General features: G+C 42.7%; 1 protein-coding gene across 1 annotated transcript in view; it reads right to left on the reverse strand.

Moving 5' to 3' along the window:
• Positions 1 to 10,875, reverse strand: part of FLT3 (fms-related tyrosine kinase 3) — a 61,505-nt gene that overhangs the window by 41,796 nt on the left and 8,834 nt on the right. The window contains exons 3-4 of the mRNA XM_014548532.1: positions 8,532 to 8,647; positions 954 to 1,083 (exon numbers count right to left, since the gene is read on the reverse strand). Of these exons, the coding sequence (XP_014404018.1) occupies positions 954 to 1,083; positions 8,532 to 8,647 (246 nt within the window). The remainder of the gene's footprint in view (positions 1 to 953; positions 1,084 to 8,531; positions 8,648 to 10,875) is intronic.

Raw genomic sequence — 10,875 nt, forward strand, 5'->3', positions numbered from 1 at the left:
GGATGTGCCCGAAACCGAGGTACATGCCCTTGACCGGAATCGAACCCAGGACCCTTGAGTCCGCAGGCTGATGCTCTATCGACTGAGCCAAACCGGTCAGGGCGAATTTTCTTGTTGTCTATGCATACATCACATACCTATCTACAGGTAATCTCTTTTTCTTTCCCATCTAAAATTTGGGATCACATTAATATCATTTCTTTTTCTCCCCTTTCGTCCTATTTTACAACAAAAGTTGTTAAATAAATTTTAATTAGCTAAAATTGCATACATTTTTACTTTGTGAAAATTTAGCGATTGCACATTTAAAAACCAAAAGTAAACAGTTATGTGGTACTTACCATCTCCAGGCATAGTTCTTTGTGTTTCAAAATTTGCAAATCATTTAATCACCATAGCAATCTTATGAGATAAGTACGGTTACCATCCCCATTCTTCTGATGAGAAAGGAGATTAAGCAACATGCTCAAGGCCACACAGTTAGTTAGCAAGCCAGGGTTCAAACTCAGGCCAGATTCTATGTCCTTAAACAATCAATTTAAACTGCTCTCTTCCAAAATAAACAGAATAACCACAAATTAAGCATTTATTTCCAGGGAATTTCTTACTTATAGGGAACAATGCACTACAGTCCATACCTTTCTTTTTCCCCAACCAGATACTCAGGGAGCTAACAACCCTGTAACTTAAAGGGCTTTTATTCGTGTTGTGTTATGTCCAGGGAGGACCCTGCAGTTTAGTGAGGCAACATAGGAGAGTTCCAAAAGGCCTCCTTACTAAAACAGAGACCCCCTCGCCCCCTGTTAAAGTCCAAGCTAATCATTCCAAACGCCAAAGTTTCCTGTTAACATGGTGACAAGTTCAACTGTGCATCCAGTATGACATCAACTGTGTTAGAAAAAGACCAAATAAGTATAGGAATCATCACAGTTTCCTCTATATACACATCGTACCTTTCACTCTGCGAATCACGAAACACCCATTCCACAGTTGGTTCTGGAATGCTCTCAGATATGCAGACCAGGGCGTCCTCATTTTCCATTTTTCTAAAGTATGGTCTCCTTAATGTGTAAAGCAGTGTATCTAAAGCATCACAAATTATTAGTATTTTAACATTTTAAAAATTGTATTAGCAGTACCCTCAAAAAAATTCTGTATCATTAAGAAAGGCTAATATTGCATGGCCAGTGTGGTTCAGTGGATTGATCATTGCCCATGCACCTAAAAGTTGCTGGTTCAATTTTTGGTCAGGGCATATGCCCAGGTTGCAGGCTCGATCCCCAGTAGGGAGCATGCAGGAGGCAGCCAACCAATGCTTCTCTATCATCGATGTTTCTGTCTTCTATCCCTCTCCCTTTCTCTCTCTCTCTAAAAAAAATAAATAAAAACATTTTTTTAAAAAAAAAAAAAAAAAGAAAGGCTAGTATTTTATAACATAGCAGTGTCATCTGCTCCGGTCCAAATATATATATAACAATATAACCTTCACCAACATATTAAATTCAACTCTAGTAGAAACACCAACTTTAGCATTTATGCTCTTAGCCAGTTTTCTTGGGTGTTTCCTAAGTCCACAGACAAATAAAGATGAGTGGAGTGAGGCCATGTGAACATACAAATATTGATACAGATAGAAAAAAGAAAACTGGAACTATCAAAGTTTAAAACCCATTCTTATATAGTTTAAGACCCAACTTTCTTCCCATAATTTTATGTAGGCAGAAATACACAAATTTAGAATGCAGAAGTATAATAAGACAGAGGTAGGACTGGAACTGAATAATAATGAATGTCAACTGTAATTTAAAAAATAAAGCTTTTAAAAAGAACTGGAACAGAATTGAGAGGTTCAGTTTAGCCTGCTGCTTACACTGGACCATCACACCTCTCCCTTCCCCCTGTGCCACTCCCACAATGCCTAATATATAAACTTACTTTCCACTTCTGCTTGGACCTCTCTATGGACAGGAGTTCACTACTTCCCTGAGCAGATCCTTCCACTTTTCAACAAACCTTTTTTAAAAAGAAAGTTTCCCTATGCTAAATTCTAATCTCCCATCTTATAATAAATTTATCTTAAAGTATTACATAAGATATATATTACTATCTCTATCTATAAAAGCCTAATATGCAAAGTGTCCCCTCAGGAGTTCCACCAGGAGAGTTCGATCGCTCGCTATGACGTGCGCTGACCACCAGGGGGTGGCGCCAAACGAAGGAAGGCCCTGACTGGCAGATGGAAGGCCCTGATAGGCCCTGATCGCCGGCCAGGCCTAAGGACCCTACCCGTGCACAAATTTTGTGCACTGGGCCTCTAGTATAATACATATATGTGTATGTGTTTACATATATACACAAAAGAATATCCTATATAATAAAGAGCTAATATGCAAATGATTGTCATGCTCTCACGCCATAACGGCTCAGATACTCAACACTGGGGAGAGAGGAATGGGGACCAGCCAGGCACAAATGAGCTCGTGAGAGAGGAATGGGGACCAGCCAGGCTGCAGCCCGGGAGAGGGACAAGCCGCCCACCCCACAGTCTCGGGCGCCAGTGGCTGCGGCTGTGCCTGCAGCCCAGGAGAGGGACAAGCCGCCCGCCCCACGGTCCCGGGCATCTGCAGCTTCGGCCTGGGTCCAGGTCCTGGGTGCCTGCGGCCAGCCAGATGAGGGAAGCCCGGGTCCCAGGTGCCTGCGACCGGCTGGAGGAGGAAATCCTGGGTCCTGGGAGCAGGGGCGAGGCAAGGCAGTTAGGGGCAATCAGGCCAGAAGGGGAGCAGTTAGGGGCAATCAGGCAGGCAGAGGTGGTTAGGGGCGATCAGGCAGGTAGGCAAGCGAGCGGTTAGGTGCCAGCGGATATCCTCCGAGGGGTCCCAGATTGGAGAGGGTGCAGGCCGGACTGACAGACGACTCTCCCCCACCCCCCGGTGCACGAATTTCATGCCCCGGGCCTCTACTATGAACTATACATTCTGGAGCATAATAATAAAAACTAATGCCCATAGACTCATACTCGCTTAATAACCGGAATATTAATAAACACCTTTGAATGTACTTTTGTGCTTTTCCCCATCTCTGGACCCTAGGTAATCTTTATACTGAATTTTGTGTTTAACATTCCAGTGCTTTAAAAAATGTTGTCACTGCCCTGGCTGGGTGGCTTAGTTAGTTGGAGCACTGTCCCTTGCACCAAAACATTGCAGATTCGATTCGAGGGCAAGGCACATACCTAGGTTGCAGCTTTGATCCCCAATCCGGGAACCTATGAGAGGCAACCAATCAATGTTTCTCTCTCACATTAATCTCTCACATCTCTCTCAAATAAATAAGTAAATAAATAATTAATAAACAGATAGAAACATATCCTTGGGTGAAGATTTAAAATAGTAATAATAATAATAATAGTAACAATAATAAAATTAAAATAAAAAATGTTTTCACCACACAGACATGTTGCCCTAAACAATGTGTTAAACATATCCTGGGTGAAGATTTAAAATAGTAATAATAATAATAATAGTAACAATAATAAAATTAAAATAAAAAATGTTTTCACCACACAGACATGTTGCCCTAAACAATGTGTTAGTTTCTTTGCACTGTTTTTGAACTTCAACAGAAGGTATCATTCAATATGTAGTCTCATACAACTTCATTTTTTGATCCAATCTTATATTTTTAGTTCATCCATGGTTCTGCATGTAGCTATACTTCATCTTTTTTTTTCACTACTACACAGTGTTCATTGGTGATATACCACAATCTATGACTCCATTTCCTTACAGTAGACATTGAGTGTTTTCCAGGTTTTTGTATTATCAACTATGGTGCTATGAATACTCTGTGCATTCCTACTGAGGCAGTGTGTAACTTTCTTTAGGAATATACCCAGGAGTAGAACTGCTGGTTTATATGGTATGAGCACATTCAGTTTTACACATAATGACAATCTGTTTTCCAAAGTGGTTATATGTACTAATTCCCACTTACACAGCAGGATATGAGACTGCCTATGCTCTACATACTCACCGAGACTTCTGAATTTTCAACCATTTAGTGCAGGGGTCCTCAAACTTTTTAAACAGGGGGCCAGTTCACTGTCCCTCAGACCATTGGAGGGCCGGACTATAGTTTAAAAAAAAAACTATGAACAAATTCCTATGCACACTACACATATCTTATTTTGAAGTAAAAAAACAAAACGGGAACAAATACAATATTTGTATTTGCATGTGGCCCGCAGGCCGTAGTTTGAGGACCCCTGATTTAGTGGGTGTAAAATGATATCTTGTTGTGGTATTTGCATTTTTCAATTATTAACTTAACATATTTATTGACCATTTAGTTTTCATGTTCTGAAAAAGAAATGACCACTTATGTCTCTTGTTCATTTTTCTGTGTTTTTTTTTCTTACTGATTTATAGGAGCTCTCCATCTATATGACTATTAATCCTTTGTTGATTTGTGAGTTGCAAATATTCCATTTTCTGGTGGTTTTACATTCTCTTCTTGCAATGTCTGACCATTGGTCCCAATTCTACCCTCTAGAGCCATTTTCTTTTAAAATGTAGCTTTGCTTCCACATGAAAATCTTTCATATATTTAAAATAGAAACCAAACACTTCTTAAGTTATATAAATGTTTAACCACTGTGCTTTATACCCAAAACTAATATCCTATATAATAAAGAGCTAATATGCACAGCACAATTCACCATAGCTAAGATCTGGAAACAGCCTAAGTGCCCATCAGTAGATGAATGGATTAGAAAACTGTGGTACATCTACACGATGGAATACTATACTGCTGTAAAAAAGAAGGAACTCTTACCATTTGCAACAGCATGGATGGAACTGGAGAGCATTATGCTAAGTGAAATAAGCCAGTCAATGAAGGAAAAATACCACATGATCTCACTCATTCATGGATAATAAAGACCATTACAAACTTTTGAACAATAAAAAAAAAAAAAAGAGCAAATATGCAAATGGTCATCATGCCCTCATGCCATCACGGCTCAGACACTCAACACTGGGGAGAGAGGATTGGGGACCAGCCAGGCACAAATGAGCTCGCGAGAGGAATGGGAACCAACCAGGCTGCGGCCCAGGAGAGGAAAAAGCCGCACGCCTCACGGTCCCGGGTGCCAGCGGCTATGCCTGTGCCTGTAGCCCAGGAGAGGGACAAGCCACCCACTCCATGGTTGCGGGCACCAGCGGCTGGGGCGAAGCCACCTGCCCACAGTCCCCTGTGGCTGTGGCCAGCCTGGGTGAAGCTGGCCCAGGTCCTGGGGGCCTGCGGCCAGCCAGAGGGAGAGACGCCCAGATTCCAGGTGCCTGTGACTGGCCAGAGGAGGGAATCCTGGGTCCCGGATGCGGGGCAAGGCAGAGGCGGTTTAGGGCAATCAGGCCAGCGGGGGAGCAGTTAGGGGCAATCAGGCAGGTAGGGGAGCAGTTAGGGGCAATCAGGCAGGCAGGCAGAAGTGGTTAGGGGCAATCAGGCAGGCGGAGGTGGTTAGGGAAGATCAGGCAGACAGGCAGAGGGGATGGGGCAATCAGGCAGGCAGGCAGGCGAGTGGTTAGGAGCCAGCGGTCCATGATTGAAAGAGGCAGTTGGACATCCCCCAAGGGGTCCTGGATTGGAGAGGGTGCAGGCCGGGCTGAGAGACGACCCCCCCGCAACCCTGTGCACCAATTTCATGCACCGGGCCTCTAGTTATGTTATATTGTCAACTGTAATTGAAAAATGAAAATATTTGCTACTAAAAGAAAAAAAAATCAGAAACACAGGTTAAGGGAGATAATTACTCTAATTAGACCAGGTTTCCTGACTCAGATGCCAGAAGAATTTCCTGTACATCACACTGCCCTCAATCTTCTCCTCTCCTCAAAATATTCCCTTCTCTATGCTAACCATTCTCAACTCCTTCCACTGTTCCTCACTTAAGGAATTCCAAGTTCATCACCATGCTGATTGTCCTGTTTTGTCAATATTCATCTGAAAACAAATGGAGATCTACTGATTTCCTTAACCTGGACATCATATTTTCATGAACACGGCCAAGGCACAGATTCCCTTTTTTAGGAGCCATGCCACACTGCCGGTGAACACGGAGCCTGTGGTTCACTAAACGGTTTCTCTTTTTCACATTGACTGTTGCCAAGTCTCCCCCATCTGACTTTTTAAAACTTCATCTGCTAAAAACAAGTTTCAATTTACTTGAATGATTGTTGTTGAAAAATTTTTACGTTGTAAATCATAAGTGGAAAGGAGATATTTTAAATATAATAGAGACACAGCAGATGCCCACTTACCTTTAAAAAATTCAAATATTAACACTTGGGAAGAGAGAGAGAGAGAGAGAACAAGCAAGAAATCCCTGCCCTGGCCAGTGTGTTTCAGTGGACAGAGCATTGGCCTGCTCACCGAAGGGTGGGGTTCCATTCCCAGTCAAAGGCACATACCTGGCTTGCAGGTTCGATCCCCTGCCCCCTGTCCCAGTCAGGGCAGGTGAAGAAGACAACCAATCAATCTCTCTCTCTCTCTCTCTCTCTCTCTCTTCTCACTCCCTTCCACTCTCTCTAAAAATCAATGGACACCGTAGCCAGTTTAGCTCAGTGGGTAGAGCCTCAGGCTGAGGACTAAAGGGTTGAGGGTTCGATTCCTGGCCCTCGACAGGAGGCAATCAATAGATGTGTCTCTCTCACATCGATGTTTATTTCTCTGTCTCTCCCCCTCCCTTCCACTCTCTTGGAAAATCAATGGGAAAAATGGAGAATAACAAAACAAAACAAAAACAAAAAGGAAGAAATCTCTTACTCTTTTCCAACCTGAAGCACACAGACTTATTGTCCCACAGAGGGGAGTCAGGGATGGGGGAGAGGACAGAGAACAGGACCAAAATCAAAGAGCAAAGAAGCGCAGCTCTTGTCTTTTGAGCTTCTAAGGTTGGATTCAATAAATTTCAGAGTAATAAAACAGTTTTTCAAAACAAATTTTAATTTTACTTAATTTTTGCCTTACAAGCTGATTTTAGAACCTGACACACCACCCCACCCCAGTAAAATGACACTTCTGGAAACCTACATGGCCACAGTGTTTTTTCTGTTAGCAACTCTGACTGCAAGCCCCTGTGCAGTGTGGTGCAGGAAGTGCAGACCTGGCTAAACTCAACTCTACCTGCGCCCTTTACCACACCTCTTGGCGTGCCCGTTTTCTCACCTACATGCAGGCGGGGTCGCTGTGGGGATGGAGAAGTTACGTGCAGAACACCCTCACCAAGGGTAGTCCTTGGCCAGGGCGTCTCTGTGGGCTGGATTCACACACACCACAGTCACTGACAAGGAAGAAGGGAGCCTAGCAAGTCCTACTGTGTGTAGCCAGGGACCTAACTTACATGGCACAAACCCAGAGTTTTGGGAGGCCTGCCCTGGCCCCTAGGGCAGTAGGATCTATGTGAATGCCCTACCTCTGGTCTAGTCTGACATGGGAGGTAAAGTGCTCAGTGCACATAGTGTGAACCTGTGCAGTCCGTAAGCCTGTGCACAAGTGAGGAAACAAGAATCCAGAAGACACATGCCGGGATGATCCTGCCAACCACACAGTTGTCTCGTCTCCCTGGTTAAGAACATATGGCTGTTCCTTACAGTTTGCATAGTGACCTGGCATTTGTATAACCACAAAGTCACTAACTATATGTGGCAATGTAAGCTCAATTTTTAATTTATTAAAATTAACTAAAATGACAACTTTGGTTCCTCAGTCACACTGGTCACATTTCAAGCGTTTAACAGCCACACATGGCTGGTGGCTACCATATTGGAAAGAGCAGACACAGACATTTTCATAGCCTCAGAGACCATGAATAGGGCTAAGATCTTACAATCCAGGAGGTCTGTGTTTTTATCTCTTTTTTACAGATAGAGAAATTGAGGCTCAGAGTGATTAAGCGACCTGCCAGAGGTGGTAATATCAGATCCAGAATAAGAATCCAGGTCTTCTGAATCCAAGACTAAAATGTTTTCCATTTCTTCATGTCAGCTATCTGTCACTGAAAAAAATGGGGGACCTCAATTGAGGCTACCTGGGTTTTTCAGAGCGCTAATTCTTTTTTTAAAAAAATATATTTTATTGATTTTTTACAGAGAGGAAGGGAGAGGGACAGAGAGCCAGAAACATCAATGAGAGAGAAACATCAATCAGCTGCCTCCTGCACATGTCCTACTGGGGATGTGCCTGCAACCAAGGTACATGCCCTTGACTGGAATCGAACCTGGGACCCTTCAGTCCACAAGCTGATGCTCTATCCACTGAGCCAAACCGGTACTGGCCCAGAGCGCTAATTCTGATAGTCCCCGGGTCATGTCAAAGAGTCTCAACCCGTTATATGGATGGTTGAAGTGAATTCAATCAATTCCACTCCATGTTGAAGGAAACCTGTATGTTGTGTGCAGAGCAGATGGGAAAGATCCTGGGTTCTCAACAAGGGCATGGCCTACTGTGAGGACCTTGTAGCAAGCGGCACTTACTTCTTATACTCACTGTGAACAATATCGTGTAATTGGTCGCTTCACTCTGAATAAAAAGCAGGTATTCTCCAGCTTGGGTTTCTGTCATTTTCAAAATGAACATGGAAACAACTCCTCTGAAAAAGAAGAAAGAGAACTAGTTATTTTGAAAAACGTGTGAAACTAAAAGCATAAAATTTCATACTGAGTCAGAAGGCGTTTCGGTGTCTTCCATATTCCGTCTGTGACTGCGGCACCAACGGCTGCTCTATGGAGAACACAGCTTCTGTCACGTGCCCAGCACTTGTTAGTTTGACTTTTAACCAGTCTCTCACTCTCAAGTGAAGGAACTCCTTTCCAACACATTCCCTGCATGCTTCCCAACCCCCAAACACACAGGATCTTCCACCCCAAACACACAGGTGGAGTGGTGTGCTCCCATCGGGAATAGGGTACCATTCCCTTTGACCAAACAATTCCCACAGTCATATTGGCCCAGTCACCTGGCTACCAGCCTCAATTCCCAGTTCCAGAACCAGATCACTGTACAAGCAAGATATACTGAGATTAAAAATAAATAAATCTTTTTGTGCCTCTCTGAACGAGAGAATTCAAGCAAAATCTGACACAAGGCATTTTCCTATGAAGTAATAATGACACTGACATATCACATAGATGTAAAGAAGATGTCTCAATGTTTGCATTTTTAACTTTTCAGATATTCAATAAAGAAAAATTTGGCTAGGGGCATTCTCTTTAAAGAAACAGTTTTGGTGTGTGTTTGGTGATACCCATTCTCATTAAACCTTAAAATATTCTCTAGCAGTTTGTTGAGTAACGTTGGCTTTAAATGTACACTTCCTGACATTTAGATCTTTACTACTCAAAGTGTGGTCTTTCCCTGACAGTGTTTGCATCAGCTGGGAGTTGATGGAGGTGCAGAATCTCAGGCACCACCTAGACCTCTTGAACCAGAATCCGAATTTTAACAAGACCCCCAGGCCATCCAATGCTCAGAGCTCCAAGCAGCAGAGTTCAGGAGTATTTGCGCTGCACTCACATAGACAGCAAATCACTGGGTTAGTATACATTGGATTGGTTTCTGGAGATATTTTGGTGATGGGCCTTCTTTCTCTGAATCATTCCCTCTTCTCATGTAACTTGTGAAAAAGTTTTTGGTATGTTAACTAATGTTTTGGTGCTAAGTTAACTAATCCACAAGACCTATCTATGACTTTGGCTAACAAACAGAGCTGCCTATTTATTCCAAAGCGAAAAACGCTACTCTCATGGAGTGCAAAGGACCCTACTTCTTTTACTTGTCTTTTTGGTCTCAATCCAGCGGGAACTGTTGTGACATCAAATTTTAATAAGATTTCCAGAACATTTCTTGAAGCCAAAATTCTTCATATGAGAGTGTCTTAGTTTAAGCCAAAGATAAAGGTAACTGAAAAACAGAAGTAATACAGTCTCAAAAGAGGAAAAGAAAATGGATGTGTTCCAAGATTTAGAACCAAACTTCAGAATTATAGCCACTGTCCTGAAAATTACGTAAGAGTCTGCTTGAACTTAAAGAAACAAATAGAAATACTTGGTACAAGTCCATCACAGAGATGTTCCCATACCTCAGTCAAGTGGCCTGATAACCACCGCCCCCCCGCCGTTAGGTCATTTGGGTGCCATTTGCTGTCTTTCTGTTCTGGAAAGATAATACCTCTTCTACAGCTCTTGGGCTCCAGAACACCCCCAAGAATTAGAGAGAAAGGCAGCCTTGGAATTATTAAGTGGGCATTTAAATGGCCTGTACCCCTTGCTTCCTGACCCCATCAGGTCTCAGCAAGAGGACAGGGACAACAGGTGACAGCAATCAGGACAGAGTAGATATAGGCTTAGATGTCAATCCACAAATATTGGCTAAGGTATTTTTCCGTATCATGAGACCAGTGTTCCTCACACACAGATCAATTTCTTACTAAAATATTTTATGGATATCACATTTCAATTATGCTCATACTGTAAAACAAAATAGATAAAACCAAATGTTCTTTCCCCAAGCATTTCTCAGAAAGAAGCTTCTTACTACTTTAACTAGTAAGCTTCTTGACACTGTAACTAGAATGTAATTAAAACTTTCTAACTTTTTATCTTTAAGACAGTTAAGAAACAAGACAAATAGTCTTTTCGATATCTATCCTATCTAATAATAGAGAAACGTGGTAATTAACCGTACCTCCGCTACCCTTCCCATTGGCTAATCAGGGCGATATGCAAATTAACTGCCAACCAAGATGGCGGCCGGCAGCCAGGCAGCTTGAAGCGAACATGAGGCTTGCTTGCTTCAGTGACGGAGGAAGCCAACGTTCCC

Source organism: Myotis brandtii, unplaced genomic scaffold (assembly GCF_000412655.1).
Source record: "Myotis brandtii unplaced genomic scaffold, ASM41265v1 scaffold513, whole genome shotgun sequence".
NCBI classification, from domain to species: domain Eukaryota; kingdom Metazoa; phylum Chordata; class Mammalia; order Chiroptera; family Vespertilionidae; genus Myotis; species Myotis brandtii.